This window comes from Silurus aristotelis, assembly GCF_946808225.1.
Source record: "Silurus aristotelis genome assembly, chromosome: 16".
NCBI lineage: Eukaryota > Metazoa > Chordata > Actinopteri > Siluriformes > Siluridae > Silurus > Silurus aristotelis.
Genome location: NC_139589.1, coordinates 13,267,027 through 13,287,574, shown reverse-complemented (window position 1 = coordinate 13,287,574; position 20,548 = coordinate 13,267,027). Strand labels below are relative to the sequence as shown.

The window sequence follows — 20,548 nt, the reverse complement described above, 5'->3', positions numbered from 1 at the left end:
TCCTGTATCTCAAACATTATTTTTTAGCAATATTCCTAATTATCTCCCAAAGATAATACTAATACCTTATAGAATTCTTTTATCTGATGCCAAAACTTTATTAGAAAATGAAGGTTCATATCCCCACCTACTGAGTTTTACAACCCATTTAACTTGTCCCCCCAATACTTGGAAAATGGATTATGTATGAACTTGTATCTTGTATGCATAATTAGTGGTTATCAAAACTTTTCTATGATCCTGTGCTGTACCACTGTTCAAAAAAATACACAAATACATTTCTGACATGCATCACAAGCTGATTATTTTTCAATAGCAATGTGCCTCTGATATAACAATAGTGCAGTCCCTCTCCTGAAATAATAATAACAATAATAATAATAATAATAAAACACGCATTGTCATGTTATGGAGAAACTGTAATGTGTGAACAATTCTGTCATGTGTTACAGCTACATTTCTGACTGATAGGCAGTGCTGAAACTAGATATTTCCACCATAAATGTCAATCAACTTTGTCTTCACTATATTATATAAATTCTCCCTATTATAATTTTCATGTTTTCCCTTCTTGAATAACGGGGTTATATAGAACCAAAAGCATATTAGTAGTGTATAAGCATTGAGAAGAACCTGCGTTGTATCTGCACCACAGCCAGCGCTACTGTAATAGAGAATTAGAGAACAGAGAATTCAATAACACTTGTATTAAGTGTATTCAAAATATATGTATGTGTATATATGTGTGTTTATAAATATATATGATTTTTGTTATGTTTGTTATTAAAATTTATGTTTTTATCTTGTTTTTACTATAAACATATGAATTCCTTTTCAAAATTCCTTTTTTTTTTTTTTACCAGTGGGACTGATATAATAATATATATAAATAATAATATAATAATGCCAGAAAAAGTTAGTAATGTGCTAATAATAATAATTTGTTATTATTGGCACTTATGATTACTTCATATATCACTTGCTACAGGGGCTTTTCGTAATTTTGTAAGAACACGTTATTCCTAAATTAAAGCTGGAAACAGAAATTGTATCATTCACAGCACCTGCTGGAGGGCATAAAAGTCGTGAGTTCTGCTGTGGAAAGTTTGGGAGGATTTACCCCAGGGCTGTGGTGAGGCTGAAGTTGACCTAAGAGTGCCTTTGTATTTGAGTTGCACGAGGCACGTCTGTAACAGGAACATCGCGTTCGGAGATGAGCTGTTGCTGCAGGGTGAGATGCGCACAAAGGGAACACTGCGTTCCCGCTGCGTCGCTGCGTCGCAGAACCTCACGAGCTTATCGCTGATCCTAACTACAGCTGACTTCTCTTCCCCATAACCACACGCATACAAAACACAATCCTTAACTCGAACATCAGCCGGTTTACTCTCCACTAAAGGGGAAGCTACAGAGGAAGGATCTGTGTTGCTTTTCTCATCACGCGTCTGAAAGAAAAGCCAGCACTCCTCTTTTGATGGAGACTCAAGTGATGGATATTACAAAGTAGTGGACTAAACGTTTGCTGACTATCAACTTCTACATTTTATATGCTGTATGGCACATATGAGACAAAACTACGTGTTTTCACACGTGGCATTTTCCCACTTAACCTCCAGCACTTGAAGTGTTGCAGCCGGCATCAGATTAGTTGAATAACCTCAAAAAAAGCTTCATCTGCTTTTCAGAAACCATGAGAAAAGCAAAGTGAATCTCACTAGTGAACAAATATTACTAACCAAAATTTTACTACCAATTTTCCAATGCTTCACTGTCGTTAAAATGAACAGCATGTGTATGCTCAGGACGTTCTTGTTATTTTCTGCCTCCAAAGCTACAAGCCAACAACCTCCTCATGGCCAGCGTTACACTAATCCAAATTTCATCCACGTTACTGATGCTAAATAACCCCAAGAGCACGCTAGGCTAGTTAGTTAGCTATCTGATAAGCTCGCTACAGCTGGCATGGTTGTTATAGTTACAATACGTACATGTGTGTTTTGCATGAACCTCCATTTACCTCGGTATCAGTAAGTAACTCATGAACTCTCCTACAGAGTCTTGGCTTCTCTGAAGGTTTTTATGTGCATCAACTTCCGTCCAAAGATGCTTCACTTTGCCAGTGTAATCACAGACCCCCTGCTCCCTGTATTTACATGCAAAGAACGGATTTGTCCCGAGTGCAGATCTTTCATTAGGTTCTTTATCGCCATCATTCTCATCTGAGAACTTGAGGACACTAACATGAGTCTTAAATCTGATATTCCATCCATCATTCAGTTTCAATCTTAGTTGCTGCTTCATGAACAAGCAGTGTTTTCTAACACAGTGACCCGATCAGAGAATCCGAATGTAAAAGTGCGGATTAAAACACTCGTTGCGTTTTTGGAAACGAATCCATGGTGCGAGGAGATGTTATTACCACCCAGATCGACGTTATGTTTGCTCTGATTCCTCTATATTACATTTTGCCAGTGATTATGCTTCAATAATAAATGAGTCAATTCTTTTAGATTAATTGTTACACAATGTTCCAAATTCCATGAATTTAGTTTCTGTTCTCACTTACAATGTAGCATCTATAAACAGACTTCATTTTTTATATCTCCAGATAAACCTCGCCAAAGCAAAATCCTTTCAGTCACTTTTTAAACAGTTTATCATGTTTAGTTCGTGTAGTACAGTTTATGAGTGTCAACCAAGAACCTTCGAACATGCTGTTACTATAGAAACAAAAATGCTTCTTATAAACCTGAATGAATCGCAGAGATGCTGTTATAAAAACAAATCAAGACCTTTTTCAGAACCGAACCAAGCTGAAGGATAAATGTTTATATTTTTCTTATACTGTAAAATTGACTTCAGTATGTTCGCTTTTGATTTTAATTGGATTAATTAAAATGCAATTAAAAGTGGCCAATGTTACAACGGCTTATTAAATAATGGATGTTAGAACGGCGTAGACTCACCTGGAAATCAGGTAATCCACCCGGAAACGGAGGACCTTCTGGAGGAGGTTGCTGTCTCTGATCAGGTAGCGGAGAGCTCGTAGACCTGCAGCTCGCACCTCCTTCGCTTCATTAAGCAGAGCCAATCGGAGGCTGGCAAACAGACAAAAAAAGTCAAGCTGTGTAAAATAACTGGCCAACTCGTAAACGGTCAGCATTATAGAAAAAAACCCATAAATATTATAATAATTTGATGACACTCACCAGATGATGATCTCATCATAGGTAAAGCCAAACTTATCTTCTGAATGGCCGACATTGCAAAGGAGCTGCGTGAAAGATGAGATTCAGGTTAAGACAGTATGTAGGTTTTGTACATATATAGGACAGTCTACACAATAGTTTTAATCATTTGGGTGCGTCTTGAATACATGTCTAGTTAGTCTTGATACTTAAAAGACTAAAATTTAATTTTATTTATTGATAGTTCAGTGTTACAGTTACAATATCTCTAGTATGTAGTATCTATAAGTCAGAACTACACTGGTGTTATTAAAACAGCAACGTGCGTTTGGAAAATGCCAATGACTTTTTAAAAGCATATTACTAGATAAAGTCATTCTTAAGAAACGCAGGGATTGGAGTGTTCCAGGAAGTGATGTAGCAGGTCTAGCAGATCAGGAACAAGCCATTTGCACATTAAAGGTTTGGGCAAATTTAAAATCCATGTGAACGGCTCATTTTCACAACTAAAATACAATTACGTTATCCCTGGGCATCGAGGCCAAGAATCTTGTGAAAAAAATGTTATTTTAACTAATGGTGTGTTGAAATGTTCAAATTCAAACAACTTTTCAAACATTTTTTTGCAAACATTACTAATCTTCCACACGGTTGTGTGTTTATTTATTTTTTCAATACATTTTTTTATATTTCAATAAAACACCCTCAAAAATTCTCGAGCATCACGTGCAATAGTGCTGAAGAATACTGAAAGACACCCAGCTTATGCTCCGAAAGCAAAAAAAAACAAAAAAGAATACCCAGAAGCACTGAGAGAATGGACGTCAGCAGTCTAACCGCCTGGAGATATACCTTAATGAAGTTGTTGAGGTGACCCAGTTTGCGCATGTTGGAGACGCCCTGCTGCTTGGCCACATTTTGGAGGATCTCTCGCAGGTTGTCTTTAGGGTCTAAAAGCAGAAGAGAGCAGAAATACCGGGTTACAATTATCCAGAGCAACGTCCCCCATGCAGCAACCCGGATTTCATGGTCACATATTGCCTGAGAAAAAAAAGAGAAATCCAGCTACAGAATCAGGCCTCACTTTCGATGAGAGTGGAACGTGTTTGAAATACAAACAGCCGCTTCCTTCTAGTAAATCAGATAAGCATGGAGATTGGGGAAGGCAGGAAAGACTGCTTTCACCCCTCATGTATTTTCCTCACACTCGCTTATTATTTAACTTCTTAAACTCTAGGAAGCTCATTGCCTCCCTATGATTGACTGCAATGGAATAAGCTATCTCAGTACAAATTACAGATGGGTGTGTCTTCATGACACATACATGCTTCTTAAACTAAAAAAAAAACAACATCTGTACATATAACATACACCTCACTTTAATACAAACGGATTGATTTGTCCATTGTATGGTGCATCTCCAAGCAAATGGTACTCGTTCAGTAATAGGTCACGTGACCATAACCTGCACGTAGACTCTACCTGTGCTAAGAATGTAATACGTTTCCTCTGATGACGTCTATATTTGTTCTGCATTTTAAACTCGGGTTGAGACTTTGGGTTCAGGCCAAAGAAAAGAGGGAATGATCCTTAGAGAACCAAAAAACAACAACAACAAAAAAAACAAGCAAAACCCCTATTTTTTTTCTATTTCAAAACACCGTCCATCTACACAGGCATTTTCAAATGTTTTCCAAAAATCAATCAAACTGAAAAGCCTTCAAATGCTTACATCCCTATAGCCCACTTCAAAAACAAAAAATAAAAAGTCTGCATCACCTTTGCTTCCCGGTAAAATAAATTGCAATCTAAAGGTGCAATCCAACCGTATAGCAGGTTCAAAGTCTGCAGTACAACATCGTCCGACGTCTTGTTTATTTGTTGCTTGCTTGAATGGAGTAAAGTATAAAATATGACTAACAATATTCAATGTTCAGTACTACGTGAACCTACGTTTTCAAATTTGTGCACTTGGGGGAAGGTTTTCAAAATGCTCAGTTTTCCGGAGAAAAACACCACCTGAGTGTGGATGAAAAGCACAAAATGTAGCCAAAAAGATGCGTTTATTAGTTTATCCAAATTAACGTGTACATAAATACCGAGTGATACTTTGATGGTCACAATTCAGTCATCTGAAACAGATTTCCCAAACCCTCCTTCATTACACATGCCCACCAGCAACCAGTACAAACTCATCTTAAAAAAATACTTATTAATTAATTTAAAAAACGCCTCCCGGTATGAACATGGCATAAGATAGAATCCTGGTGTGATGTCGCAAATGTGCCTGATAAATCAAAAGTTCATTTGTAATGAACAAACACTTGGGGACATGATGTTACTGTGAAAAACAATCCTGATACGTTTTATTCCTCATACTATTGCAAGATTCTAATGATTTACATTGTTCTTTAGAACACACAAGACGTACTTTTAGATAATTTTTTTGAACCAAATTTGTTTCTCTTCTTGCTCACATTATAGCAGCTATAAACAGACATTCCTTTACTTTCTTTTTCCTTTTCATAAAACAAGACATGCAGCTTGTGAAGTTACTGAGAATCCTCTGCACGAACACCTCTGTCCTGAAGGGTGCACTTATGGGTGCATCTTTACCTTTAAACAGTACTGTCTCTCACTGTATTAGAGCGCGGGCATGAGCATATGATTTACAGCCACACCTACTGTCAAAGCTGATACTGAAAAAAAAAAAAATCCAACACCTTCTGGCCAGTCATTATTTAGAATTCAGCAGCACCATGATAAACATCGTATAGGCTGTTATAACTTGTGTAAGAATTTGCAGAACTCTCTGAGATCTCGCACAGAGGTGATGTGATCTCAGTAAATCACTCACGATAATGGACTGTTTGGAATTCTGCAAACAGGCCATAAAACTTATATAAAGACTTGAGATTTGAAAGCAGCGACTTCATTAAAAGCACTATAGGGACACCCTGGACTTTTCCAGCCATACGCGACTGTTTCTAATGTGAATGTTAGAGGCACACATTTAAACGGGGTGCTTTTGGATGCAGTGAGTGCGTCTTACTCACACGACGCAGTACCAAAGCAGGTAACAGATGGAAACAGAAAGTGAAATCTGGTGTCTGTACATAAGCAGACACCAGAACAGGAACTCCGACTGATGCAGAAACATACACAAAACATTGCAATAATGGGGAAAGGTCCTGATCGAAACCGTCGCTGACCTTGTCTTCTGGAATTTACATTCAATCTCATCGGCTTGTAAAAGCGCTCACATTGACTGATACGCTCGTCGTTATAAATAACCTCTGCCCAGGATTTCATTTGAAATGTTCAAAATGTTCTAAACATGTTGCTCTACGTTTACTTTGGTTAAAGGTTTCCTCCAGTGCCCATAATGCTGGTCGACTACTTTTTTTGACAGTAATGCGGTAAAATTTCTTTGCTTCATCTCTAGCTAGTAGAGTGATGCAGTGGCAATGTAGTCCTCGTCTGTACAAGAATCATACTATAATACCGCCATTAACACTTACACGCGTCTCATCGTAGATCAAAAGGCTGAATTTGATTAAAAATGCATTGTGTTTCTCATCGCTTTTGTGTCTGGCTGCTGGTTGCCAAATTGCTAATTTCTCTCTGGACTCACCACAAATCTCATCTTAGCCCCACCGAAAAAACCCATCTACTGTTGTACACGCACTACAATGCCGCCTGTGCTGCCACTCCGAGGCTGCGTCATTCCAGACGACAGCTATCACACAAACAGAAGAGTACAGCACCGTACACAAGTGCCAAACCACTTCCAATTCAACCAACACCAACCGTTTGTCCTTAAACACTTAGACGCAACAGTGTGTGGGATGACTTTCAGCGCAACACACGCCTTTGTTTAATGTGAACAAGCTGCTATTCTAGAGCAAGACCCAGTCCTGGGGGCGGGACCTACATATCTAAAGTGTTTCATTGGATAAGCACAAAACTGGTACAGTATGACTTATCAAATCTTTTTTTTATATCAGAAGGGTGTTTTTAATACATAGGGACAAGAAGCAAAATCTCAAACACCAATTCTGAATCCTGGGAGACATTATGGACTATTTGCTTGTAAGTTTTTGCCCCCTACACCCCCTCTATTTTACACTTCTAATCTCAACATGTCAGAACGGATATGATATATATATATATATGACCATGTCTTTTAATCCCCACACACACAGACACTCACCAAAACAAGCCCCGCCATCAGGGCAAGCAGGGGCGTCTCAGCAGGCTGCAATAACATGCTATAAGCAGTCTCACTGTCCGGTGCGTTATAAAGCTCAAAAGCACCCAAACCTCATATTTCTCGCCTCCACTACATTACAGAACACCCAGAAATGTGAGCTTTATATTCGTGGCCCGGAGCTAAATTAGCTTAGCTACCTGTCCTGAAGCACAGACTTATTTAACCCCTAAAACCAGCACCCGGTCCGCGTGATGCTTCAACGGCCAGCACTGAAAATCGCGTTCACCAAACAACACTGCCGCTGATCGGCCTCGCTTTCCCCACCCGAGCCGGACATTCCAGCCATGGACGCGGATTAGCAATGCTGCTAACGGTACTGAACCCACCTCTGCTGAGATCCAGTGGTACATTTTCCTCCCCGCTGTCATTCCGACCTGTGGGCAGGGGAAAAAGAACACACACACCGCAAAACAGCCGTGAGCGTCAAAACCGAATGTCCCCAAAAATACAACATGTAGATAAAATCAACCATGTTTGCGGACACGCCAGAAGCGGCGGCCGGGTGACGGGGGAGAGGGACCGAGTCTCACCTCGCATCCGTATACTTCGGATAGGACGAGCTCGGATGCTAACCGCCATCTTTCCAGAGACGATTCACAACACCGGAAACACCGCGAAGTCTCGCGAGAACGGAAGCTCGAGCGCCGCGAGATCTCGGCCACAGGGACGCCCCGGTAATGCGCGATATGATCTGACAGGGATCCCCATACCGATACCGGAACCCGGGCCGCACAGAAAGATTTAATCATTTATTTTGTGCCCATTGTTTTGTCTTTTGCATATTTGGTTTTGTTGAGTAACATTTTCATTATGTATACTTCTTCTTCTTTCAGCTGCTCCCATTAGGGGTCGCCACAGCGGATCATCCGTCTACATACCACCCTGTCCTCTACATCTGCCTCTTTTACACCAACTACCTGCATGTCTTCCCTCACCACATCCATGAACCTCCTCCTTGGCCTTCCTCTTTTCCTCCTACCTGGTGGCTCCATCCTCAGCATTCTCCTACCAATATAATTCATGTCCCTCCTCTGCACATGTCCAAACCATCTCAATCTCGCCTCCCTCACCTTGTCACCAAAACATCCTACATGCGCTGTCCCTCTAATAAACTCATTTCTAACCTTATCCATCCTCGTCACTCCCAACGAAAACCTCAACATCTTCAGCTCTGCTACCTCCAGCTCCACCTCCTGTCTTTTACTCAATGCCACTGTCTCTAATCCATACAACATCGCAGGTCTCACCACAGTCCTATAAACTTTCCCTTTCATTTTTGCAGATACCCTACTATCACAAATCACTCCTGTCACTCTTCTCCACCCACTCCACCCTGCCTGCACTCTTTTCTTCACTTCTCTAACACACTCTCCATTACTTTGCACTGTTGACCCCAGGTACCTGAACTCCTCCACCTTCTCCAGCTTTTCTCCCTGCAACTGCACCACTCCACTGCCCTCCCTCTCATTCACACACATGTACTCAGTCTTACTCCTACTGAGTTTCATTCCTCTTCTCTCCAGCGCATATCTCCACCTCTCCAGGCTCTTCTTAACCTGCTCCCTACTCTCACAACAAATCACAATATCATCCGCAAACATCATAATCCAGGGAGACTCATGTCTGACCTCGTCCGTCAACCTGTCCATCACCACTGCAAACAGGAAAGGGCTCAGGGCCGATCCTTGATGCAGTCCAACCTTCACCCTGAACCAGTCTGTCGTTCCTACTGCACACTTCACTGCCGTCACACTGTCCTTATACATGTACTGCACCACCCTCACATAGTTCTCTGACACACCTGACTTCCTCATACAATACCACAACTCCTCTCCTGGCACCCTGTCGTACGCCTTCTCTAAATCCACAAATACACAATGCAATTCCTTCTGTCCTTCTCTATACTTCTCCATCAACATTCTCAAAGCAAATAAGGCATCTCTCTTCCTCGGCATCAAACCATACTGTTGCTCACAGATGGTCACCTCTTCTCTCAGCCTGGCTTCCACTACTCTTTCCCATAACTTCATGGTGTGACTGATCAACTTAATTCCCCTGTAGTTACTGCAGGTCTGCACATCTCCTTTATGCTTAATGATCACTACCAGCACACTTCTTCTCCATTCCTCAGGCATCTTCTCACCTTCCAAAATCCTGTTAAACAATCTGGTCAAAAACTCCACAACCATCTCTCCTAAACATCTCCACGCTTCTACCAGTATGTCATCTGGTCCAACCGACTTTCCACTCTTCATCCTCTTAATTGCTGCTCTCACTTCCTCGCTAATAATCCTATCTACATCCTGCTTCACCAACTCCACATCATCCAACCTTCTCCCTCTCTGATTTTCCTCATTCATCAGCTGCTCAAAATACTCCCTCCACCTTCTCAACACACTCTCCTCACTAGTCAACACATTTCCCTCTCCATCCTTCACTGCTCTAACTTGCAGTACATCCTTCCCAGCTCGGTCCCTCTGCCTGGCCAATCGGTATAAATCCTTTTCTTCTTCCTTAGTGTCCAACCTCTCATACAGCTCCTCATATGCCTTTTCCTTGGCTTTCGCCACATCCCTCTTAATCTGCTGCCGCATCTCCTTGTACTCCTGCCTACTTTTCTCATCACTCTGTCTATCCCACTTCTGTTTTGCCAACCTCTTTCTCCTTATGCTCTCCTGCACTTCCTCATTCCACCACCATGTTTCCTTGTCTGGCTTTCTATTTTCAGATGTCACACCAAGTACTTTTCTAGCTGCCTCCATTATCACATCCTGCAGTAGTTGCCCAATCATCCAACACCTCCTTAACACCACTGAGCCTCTGTCTGACCTCTTCCCTGAACCTCACACTACACTCTTCCTCCTTCAGTTTCCACCATCTTATTCTTCTTTCAGTCCTCACTCTCCTCCTCTTCTTCTTCTCCTCCAAAACCATCCTACAGACCACCATCTGATGCTGTCTAGCTACACTGTCCCCCGCCAACACCTTACAGTCTCCAATCTCCTTCAGGTTCCATCTTCTGCATAGCACATAGTCCACCTGTGTGCACCTTCCTCCACTCTTATACGTCACCCTATGATCCTCCTTCTTCTTAAAATACGTGTTCACCACTGCCATTTCCATCCTTTTAGCAAAATCTACCACCATCTGCCCTTCCACATTCCTCTCCTTAAAACCATACCTACCCATCACCTCCTCATCACCTCTGTTCCCATCACCTACATGCCCATTAAAGTCTGCCCCAATCACCAATCATTCTTTCCTGGGTACATCATCTACCACTTGATCTAACTCACTCCAGAATCTTTCCTTCTCCTCCATCTCACAGCCAACTTGTGGAGCATAGGCACTGATGACATTTATCATCATCCCTTCAACTTCCACCTTCACAATCATCACCATATCAGAAACTCTCTTCACCTCCACTACACTCTTACTGTACGCTTCCTTCGGAATCACCCCTACACCATTTCTCTTTCCATCCACACCATGATAAAACAGTTTAAACCCACCTCCAATGTTCCTGGCCTTACTCCCTTTCCACTTGGTCTCCTGAACACACAGCATATCTACCTTTCTCCTCTCCATCATATCAGCTATCTCTCTCCCTTTACCCGTCATAGTACCAACATTTAAAGTACCAACCCGAACCTCTACTCTCCTACACTGCTCCTTTCCCTGCCGTCTCTGTAGACGTCTTCCTCCTCTCCTCCTCCTCCTTCGGCCAACAGTAGCCCAATTTCCACCGGTTCCCTGTCGGCTAACGATACCTGTGGCGGTCGTTGTTAACCCGGGCCTCGCCCGATCCGGTATGAAATTCTCATTTGTTATCGGCATATTTGATTTGGCACATGTTTTACGCTGGATGCCCTTCCTAACGCAACCCTCCCCATTTACCCGGGCTTGGGACCGGCACTAAGAGTACACTGGCTTGTGCAGCCATAATGGCTGGGTTATTTTCATTATGTATACAATACATAAAATAATAATTACATCATATAATAAGTATTACACTAATCTATTAGTTAAACGCTATTCATTAAACCCAAATATATATTCCTTTGATCTGTTTCTTAAGAATAAAAAAACACAATAAAAGATTTTGGACTCAATAAATTTTTTGATTTTGATTTTGGTTTATTAGGTTTTAAAAGGAATTTGGCATACACCATGACATGACACTACATATGTATCAGGAAACAAGCTTTAATAGTGTTACAGTGTACAAAACTTTCAAATAAACACAGTTTTGTTTTGTTGGGTTCGGATATTTTTTGTGCTTTAGTTTAATCCAAAACACTGAAGACATTTCATAGATGCAGTTCCTCGTAAATTAATCAAGTATTGTTATTCCAACCATATAGATTACAGAGCACAGTGAAATGAAACAACATTCGCCCAGGACCAGTGATACAAAACATAAATCAACAAAATGTAACACAAAACAAACTGGGGCATTTTATGTGCATTTTATGTGCAAAAAAAATAAAATAATAATCATTTAAGATATTGAAACAGTGACACTGCAGCAGTACAGTGAAGCAGATTAGTGTTTGTGCAAATGGATTTGTCTTTATAATATGAAATACTGTACATGAAAATACTGAATGTTTTATCAATGTTTGTGCAAGCAGCAATTTTACAGTTAATGAGTGAAATATTCTGTATAGAATGTAAGTACATACTGTATGTTATCTGAGTATGTTATCTTTTTGACATGTCTTATCCTCTGTACAGTTCTACTGTATAATATTATAGATACATATACACCATATCCTATTACCTCCTGCATCTTCTGTACAATAATCACTTTCACCTCTTTACATATGAAGCCATATTCACATTTAGCATATTGATATTTATGGTAAATATGCCACTTATGCACTTCTGGTTAGATGGTAGGTGTATATAATTGGCTCTGTACATGTACTTTGCAAAATGACAATACAGTTGAATCTAATATAATCTAATCAAATCTAATCTAATCTAATCACATCTTGTAATTCCATGGCTCCTGTCAATGTTCCTATAACATTGGTGGTCAGTCGAGTGAGATTGTTATCAGTTAAAAAGTGTATTTTGTACCACATTCTAGAGACATGGGGTATAGGAGAATACTGAGGATGGAGCTGCCAGGAAGGAGGAGAAGAGGAAGACCAAGGAGGAGGTTTTTGGATCGGGTGAGGGAAGACATGCAGGTAGTTGGTCTGAAGGAGGCAGATGTAGAGGACAGAGTGATATGGAGACGGATGATCCACTGTAGCGACCCCTAATAGGAGCAGCCGAAGGAGAACAAAAAAGAAGAAAAAAAAAGAAAAAGAAAAAGATTATTATTATTATTATTATTATTATTGTTATTATTATTATAATTATAAGTTTTATTAATTTTTACATTTATTTCGTTATTTATTCTAAATCTTCAGTTATTTTATGTTTAGACAATGTTTTAATTACAAACCCTGCTTATCAAGCTTATTACATTATTTATAGGGAATTCGTTTTTTTTTTTTACAAAGGCAGTGGAGAGCAGTTGGAGTTTGCTTGCTGCATGTGAATGTGAGGTAAAAAAAAATCAATTATATATAATGAATACACTTCTTGAAAATCTGAAGCAACTTTTTAGTTCAAATGAATGAAATACTGATTTATGCTTGGTAGGGAAACACACAGTAAGCGTATAGGTACAGTGTGTGGTCAGTAGGTGGCAGTAATGCTCTTTTAATTAAACTTATCTTGAAAACAGAAGAAGTACACGTCTTTTCAAACAGCGGAACTCATACGGGCTCAAACTCAAATCTCTGACTGATCTTAAGATTAGTGCACTATATAGAGTAAACCTTAATGTGCTGTAAGACATCAATTAGTGCACTATATGTTTGATTGAGTGTGATTTGGGTTGAGAGGCAGTTCACCCTGGAGCTTTGGCGATAAACGATTTTAAAAGAGAAGTATGAATATATGGTACATGTAAAGAGAAATTTAGATTTATTAAGATTTATTTAGATGTAAGCCTAATTGTAGTGCTTTTTTTTTTTTTTTAACCTGTAAGTAAGCAGAGGTTAGCTTTTATCCAGGCTACTTATTTAGCTTGGTTGCTAATTGCTAACTACACAGGCACACGTGACGCCTTTTACCTCTGTTTATGTATGTTTTTTTATATGTCACATTATTTTAACTGATATGGCTAATGGTTATGATTGGGTTAGTGTTAGATTGGTGTTATCTATATCATGTAATCATAATACAACATACACTTACAGATTTACATTTATATTAATAACCGCAAACGCCAAAAAGGGGCGGGACTTCCTGCTATTAAAACACCAAAACAGCTGCCAATCATTTCTGATGAATATGTCCATAGGCTCCTCTGATTTTTTTCTTTTATGCAAAATGTGCGATAGAGAATTTTATTTTTTATAATAGTCTCAATATAAAAAAAAAAAACCGTTCTATTATGTTTGTCTTAAAATATGACTGTATGCTACTGTAAATTGGACACAGCTGCCACATTTTGCATAATTTCTTTGACCTTGTCAAACCCTATAACAGGTGATTTCCATTATTTTGTAAACTGTTTTGTTGGACTGAGGAGACATGGGTCGCTCCTCCAAAGACAAGCGTGATATTTACTACAGACTGGCTAAAGAAGAGGGCTGGAGAGCCAGGAGCGCCTTCAAACTGCTGCAGCTGGATGAGGAGTTCAACCTGTTCAAAGGCAAGACTCGTGTGTAATCTCTTCAAAGAAATGTAATTTCATTGTAGTGGTGGAAAAGTCACTGATAAACATATTTCCTAAGAGGCCATGCATTATAATTTTAAAGTTGTATAAGTTTAAAGTAAAACATTAAATTTCTCATGTTTAAAACTTAATTTTCTCTTCATCTCAACATAAAAGTTGTTTGCTCGTGATAACGACTTTATTTTCTCACCTGCCTAAATAGTTATGGTTATTATCCATGATGCTGCCTTTAGAACATGCTCTTTTATGCCGAACATCTGGAAAATTTAAGTTCTGATCACAAGGTTATGTCGAGCTCATGAGAAAATTAAGCAGGAGAAAACACGAAAGAAAAATATATTATAATGCATGGCCTTATCGGTAGGAGAATGCTGAGGATGGAGCCACCAGGAAGAGGGAAAAGAGGAAGGCCAAGACGGAGGTTTTTGGATGTGGTGAGGGAAGACATGCAGGTAGTTGGTTTGAAAGAGGCAGATGTAGAGGCTACTGTTGGCCGAAGGAGGAGAAGGAGAGGAGGAAGACGTCTACAGAGACGGCAGGGAAAGGAGAAGTGGAGGAGAGTGGAGGTTCAGGTGGAAAGGTAGATATGCTGTGTGTTCAGGAAACCAAGTGGAAAGGGAGTAAGGCCAGGAACATTGGAGGTGGGTTTAAACTGTTTTATCATGGTGTGGATGGGAAGAGAAATGGTGTAGGGGTGATTCTGAAGGAAGAGTACAGTAAGAGTGTAGTGGAGGTGAAGAGAGTTTCTGATAGGATGATGAACGTGAAGCTGGAAGTTGAAGGGGTGATGATAAATGTCATCAGTGCTTATGATCCACTAGTGGGCTGTGAGATGGAGGAGAAGGAAAAATTCTGGAGTGAGTTGGATGAGGTGGTAGAAGGTGTACCTAGGAATGAAGGATTGGTGATTGGGATAGATTTCGATGGGCATGTAGGTGAAGGGAACAGAGGTGATGGGTAGGTATGGCTTTATAAGAGTGGAGGAAGGTGGACTATGTTCTATGTAGGAGATGCAACCTGAAAGAGATTGGAGACTTTAAGGTGTTGGCTGGGCACAGTGTAGCTAGACAGCATTGGATGGTGGTCTGTAGGACAGGGGGCTATGGAGACGGGTAGTCCGCTGTGGCGACCCTTAATGGGAGAAGCCAAATGAAGAAGAGGATATTTGGCCACCGTAGGATCTCTTGCTTTAGTAATTCAAGCTTCCAACTGTTTGAAAACAGCGGTATCTAGTGGACAAAGGTGTGAAGTGCAGGTTTTAATGTACTGCACGAGTGTAGGCAGCAGCGGGTTTTGCGGTTCAAGATAAAGACCCTTGTGGACACCTTTGATCTGTAAAATATGAGAATTTGATGCTTGTTGAAATTAGCAGGGAGATAAGTAATATTATTGCAATATGTGGAGAACCTTTTGGTTAATCTGTGCTTCTTTAGTGCTTCTGAATGGTTTGAATCAGGTTTTTAGTCATGCAGTCATGTCTTTTGATCAGTCAGTCATGTCGAGGTGTCCTTATTTCATTACATTTTTGCTTGAGTTAAAGTAATTTCATTGTGCTTAAATGTCGAAAGTATACATACAGATCTCTTAAAACTATCTTTTAATAACTGATGTGGTTCAGGGTTCCATTCTCCTGAACACCATTCACTTTCAATATTGCTAAAGACATACACTGGGAGTCCCCACTCCACACAAACTTCTGCAAGATCTGTGCGGTTATGCTTGGGTGGGATCTGCACCGTCTCGGATCGCAAGACCCTACAGATGGTAGTGAGGACAGCTGAGAAGATCATCAGAGTCTCTCTCCTCTCTATCATGGACATTTACACCACACGCTGCATCCGCAAAGCCAACTACATTGTGGACGACTCCACACACCCCTCGCACACACTCTTCACCCTCCTGCCAGTAGGGAAGCGGTTCCGAAGCATTCGGGCCGTCATCCAGATTGTGTAACAGCTTTTTTCCGCAAGCCATCAGGCTCCTAATACACAGAACTGGAACGCACACACGCACACACACACTCACTCAAATTTATGTTACCGAAATGTACAACCTGAACTTAACACACTCATTAATCATCTTAATCCATTCCACCATAATTTATTTATTATTATTTATACTTGACTGTCTGTTTGTATATACTCTTGGTCTCTTGCACAGTACTGTATATTCCGAGTATACAGTATGTTTACCGGTTGGCGCTATTTTGGGTTATGTGTTTTGTCTTGTCTTTGACTGTTTTTCGTCTGCACTGTTTGCACTGGTTGCACTCGATACACTTTATGTAGCTTTGTGTTGTGTTGTAACTCTATGTTGTTAAGTGTAGCACCAGGGTTCTGGAGGAATGTTGTCTCGTTTTTACTGTGAACTATGTACCACTGTGTATAGTACAAATGACAATAAAAGCGTCTTGACTTGACTTGTAGTTTTGTGCCAGGTAATACAAATGCACTTCCAAAGCAGCTAAAACCGGTGTGTATTTCAGAAATATAGTGGTGTAAAAAAAAAAAAAAGATATTGTGCATTTAAATGTTGTAAATAAAAAGTAAAAGCTTTTCCAAAATAAAACATACTGATAAATTATAGATACTTGAAAAATAACAACAAGGAAAAAAAGTTTTTAACTGTCCACCACACAGGAATCAGTCACTGATTCAGTGTTTGGAAGAAAAGTGTATTAGTCATTTAAAACACTTTCGAGCATCTGCTAAAGGGAATGTTCTGCTCAACTGCTGGTTTTTTTTTTTCTTTTCTTTTCTTTTCTAAATCGGACCAAGCATTTCGTACGTCGTTAGTTCGCATTCATTGTTCGCATTCATTGAGCCCACTGTTCCTTTAAGTTACTATGATTTACTAACTACACATTACTATCGACTAAGCTAATAAAAAACCTTCCTGATCTGAAAACGAACATTATGGCAAGATTGCATTAAAATACACAGGATAGGACAGAATGACACACCCTTCACTGTGCAATCATCTTAAAATCTTTCAAACAGGCAGCGCAAAATGTAGAACCAAATTGTTCAGGTTACTATGACAACCATTCTATGAAGTTTATAGGTAGTTTTTATATTTACTGATACTATTCTGAATATAGTTTGTTGCTAATCAGATAAGTGAGTGTAATACAGTAAAAATCAGTGACAGTTTATCATTTGAATCCTTCCTGATAGATTTTTTGCGTTTAAGAACACAGAGTAGTCATGATGATGTGTGTGTTTTTTGTTTTTCTTTTCTTCAGGTGTAAGGAGAGCGGTGGATCTGTGTGCCGCACCCGGCAGCTGGAGTCAGGTTCTGAGTCGCAAACTCCGGTAAGTGACTTTAATCCTCTCAGCAAAATTCAAATTGCCTCAGAATCCATCTCATAATTATTATAAATATTTTTTTTTAAACTTTAAAAATCATTTTCTTTTTATTAACATTTATGCAACCAAATGTTTTGCTGAAAATTTTGAATTTAAGGCCTTTGAATGATGTTTTAGAGCGTCAAATGAGTCGTGTGAAGAAGTGAAGATTGTAGCAGTGGATCTTCAGGCGATGGCTCCTCTACCTGGAGTCACACAGATTCAGGGTGATATTACTAAGGTACAGCAGTGCCCATATTTTTGCTGTAGTTCTCAGCCATTCCTAACATTTTGGTGGTCGGGGACTCGGTTTACTGCTGATATTTATTCTGTAAGCCTTAAATAAACTAACAAATCTTCAGCATATCAATGATTTTTTTAATTTTAATATAAGAAAGATATGCAGAGCATCTGCGATACAAGTCCATGTGAATGAGCTGTTGCTATAGAAACTTTTAAAGCTTCTGACCAATCAGAATCCACAATTAAACAGCACTGTGGGCTTTCAAAGCATTTATTTTAGGAGGCAATTTTCAAATGGCAAACTATAGATTAATAAATAAATAAAAAAAAATGAACCTGTACAATTTATTTAATGAAAGCTATACAGTGGGGCAAAAAAGTATTTAGTCAGCCATCAATTGTGCAAGTTCTCCCACTTAAAAAGATGAGAGAGGCCGGTAATTTTCATCATAGGTCCACTTCAACTATGAGAGACAAAATTCCCGAAAATCACATTGTCTGATTTTTAAAGAATTTATTTGCAAATTATGGTGGAAAATAAGTATTTGGTTACCGACAAAAAAGCAAGATTTCTGGCTCTAACTTTTCTTTTAGAGCCTCCTCTGTCCTCCACTTGTTACCTGTATTAATGGCACCTGTTTGAACTCGTTATTAGTATAAAAGACACCTGTCCACAACCTCAAACAGTCAGACTCCAAACTCCACTATGGCTAAGACCAAAGAGCTGTCAAAGGACACCAGAAATAAAATTGTAGACCTGCACCAGGCTGGGAAGACTGAATCTGCAATAGGTAAGCAGCTTGGTGTGAAGAAATCAACTGTGGGAGCAATTATTAGAAAATGGAAGACAAACAAGACCACTGATAATCTCCCTCGATCTGGGGCTCCACGCAAGATCTCACCCCGTAGGGTCAAAATGTTCACAAGAACGTGAGCAAAAATCCCAGAACCAGAACGGGGGGGACCTAGTGAATGACCTGCAGAGAGCTGGGACCAAAGTAACAAAGGCTACCATCAGTAACACACTATGCCAGGGACTCAAATCCTGCAGTTCCAGATAAAGATTTTTTTTTTCTCATTTTGTCTCTCATAGTTGAAGTGTACCTATGAGAGGCCTGTAATTTTCATCATATTTTTTTAAGTGGGAGAAGTTGCACAATTGGTGGCTGACTAAATACTTTTTTGCCCCCCTGTAATAATGCCCCTTTAGACATAATGGAGGTGTTTGTCTGGTACTTCAGAAAAATACTATCTATTAGTGGTGTTTGTGTGATCTCATCATGATGGTACTGTTTACATGATGATGGTTAAACCATGTTTATTGGTTTTGTGTTGTAGGTTTCCACAGCTCAGGAGATTATAAGGCACTTTGAGGGGCAGGCTGCAGACTTGGTGGTGTGTGATGGTGCCCCTGATGGTATTTATACCAATTTTTTCTTATTTTGATTTATTTATTATTTCTCAATTGCTATCTGATTTTAGTGCTTTCACTGAGAAAGTTCACCAATCTGCTGTGTATTGTTTTTTTGGGGGGGTATTTTCTTGCTGAAAAGTGGACTTACTTTGCTGATTGAACTCCAGGTGTGTGTGTGTGATTGTATTCACAGTTACGGGACTGCACGATGTAGACGAGTACATTCAAGCACAACTTCTTCTGGCTGTAAGTATCAATATTCACCTTCACATTGCACATTTAACAGCAGTGCGAGTTTTAGAAAAAAACAAAAAGAAGCTTAAGGACTTTTACAAAATTTGGTTAGGTATGTTGTTCATTTTAAATGACTTTAATAATGCGTGTTCATGTTTGATTTAAAGGCTCTGAATATCACAACCCACGTTCTAAAACCTGGAGGAAACTTTGTAGCAAAGGTAAGCTTATATGAAAACATTTCTATATGATTAAGTATACAGTGGTCCCCCGGAACTCTCGGGGGTTACGTTCTAAGACCACCTCGAGTTTAGAAAATCTGCCCTTTGGTTTGCATTCATCTAGACATTATCTCACTTTAATCCAATAAAGTGTTTTTAAAAAATGTTATGTAATTTGTTAGTAAGAACATAGTGTAAAATGTTATTCCTAACGTTCTTGAACATGCAGTCCCGTTGTGGATTCCCGTGAATTTTAAGATAATCCGCAACTTGCTGTTAGTTAGGTTCCAAATGAGAACCCGAGAATTTCGGAGCAGCAAGTTCTGAACCGCTAATTATCAGGGGGTTGACTGTACTCTTATAAACGGTATATGTAGATATTTTTAAGGTGGGTGTCCTTTGCATTGTAATAAGTAATTAAAGAATCGCACATTAAATATGTTTACACCGACCAGGCATAACTTTATGGCTAATGATCAGGCATAACATTATGACCACCTGCCTAATATTGTGTTGGTCCCCCCTTTTGCTGTCAAAACAGTCCTGACCCATTAACAGCATTACCTTCTACAGTAGCCCGTCTGTTGGACCGAACCACACCGGCCAGCCCTCACTCCCCATGTGCATCATTGAGCCCTGTTGTCGGTTCACCACCTGTTCTTTCTCAGATCATTTTTAATAGATACTGACCACTGCAGACCGGGAAACACCCCACAAGAGCTGCAGTTTTGGAGTCGCTCTGACCCAGTCATCTAGAAATCACAATTTGGTCTTTGTTAAACTCTCTTAAATCCTTGCGCTTGCCCATTTTTCTTGCTTCTAACAAATCAACTTTGAGGACCAAATGTTCACTTGCCGCCTAATAAATCCCACCCACCAACAGGTG

At 39.8% G+C, this 20,548-nt stretch overlaps 2 protein-coding genes across 4 annotated transcripts in view; one reads left to right on the top strand and one right to left on the bottom strand.

Moving 5' to 3' along the window:
- The window catches only part of rictorb (RPTOR independent companion of MTOR, complex 2b), a 39,679-nt gene extending 31,530 nt beyond the window's left edge, over nucleotides 1-8,149 (bottom strand). For all 3 annotated transcript variants that reach the window (XM_083565012.1, XM_083565010.1, XM_083565011.1), the window contains exons 1-5: nucleotides 7,992-8,149; nucleotides 7,788-7,835; nucleotides 4,041-4,138; nucleotides 3,210-3,274; nucleotides 2,967-3,098 (exon numbers count right to left, since the gene is read on the bottom strand). In XM_083565012.1, the coding sequence (XP_083421138.1) occupies nucleotides 2,967-3,098; nucleotides 3,210-3,274; nucleotides 4,041-4,138; nucleotides 7,788-7,835; nucleotides 7,992-8,040 (392 nt within the window). In that variant the 5' untranslated portion in view covers nucleotides 8,041-8,149. The remainder of the gene's footprint in view (nucleotides 1-2,966; nucleotides 3,099-3,209; nucleotides 3,275-4,040; nucleotides 4,139-7,787; nucleotides 7,836-7,991) is intronic.
- Nucleotides 8,150-13,178: 5,029 nt separating this feature from the next.
- The window catches only part of ftsj1 (FtsJ RNA 2'-O-methyltransferase 1), a 10,564-nt gene continuing 3,194 nt past the window's right edge, over nucleotides 13,179-20,548 (top strand). The window contains exons 1-7 of the mRNA XM_083565265.1: nucleotides 13,179-13,409; nucleotides 14,014-14,179; nucleotides 17,448-17,517; nucleotides 17,689-17,791; nucleotides 19,132-19,210; nucleotides 19,401-19,453; nucleotides 19,609-19,662. Of these exons, the coding sequence (XP_083421391.1) occupies nucleotides 14,059-14,179; nucleotides 17,448-17,517; nucleotides 17,689-17,791; nucleotides 19,132-19,210; nucleotides 19,401-19,453; nucleotides 19,609-19,662 (480 nt within the window). The 5' untranslated portion in view covers nucleotides 13,179-13,409; nucleotides 14,014-14,058. The remainder of the gene's footprint in view (nucleotides 13,410-14,013; nucleotides 14,180-17,447; nucleotides 17,518-17,688; nucleotides 17,792-19,131; nucleotides 19,211-19,400; nucleotides 19,454-19,608; nucleotides 19,663-20,548) is intronic.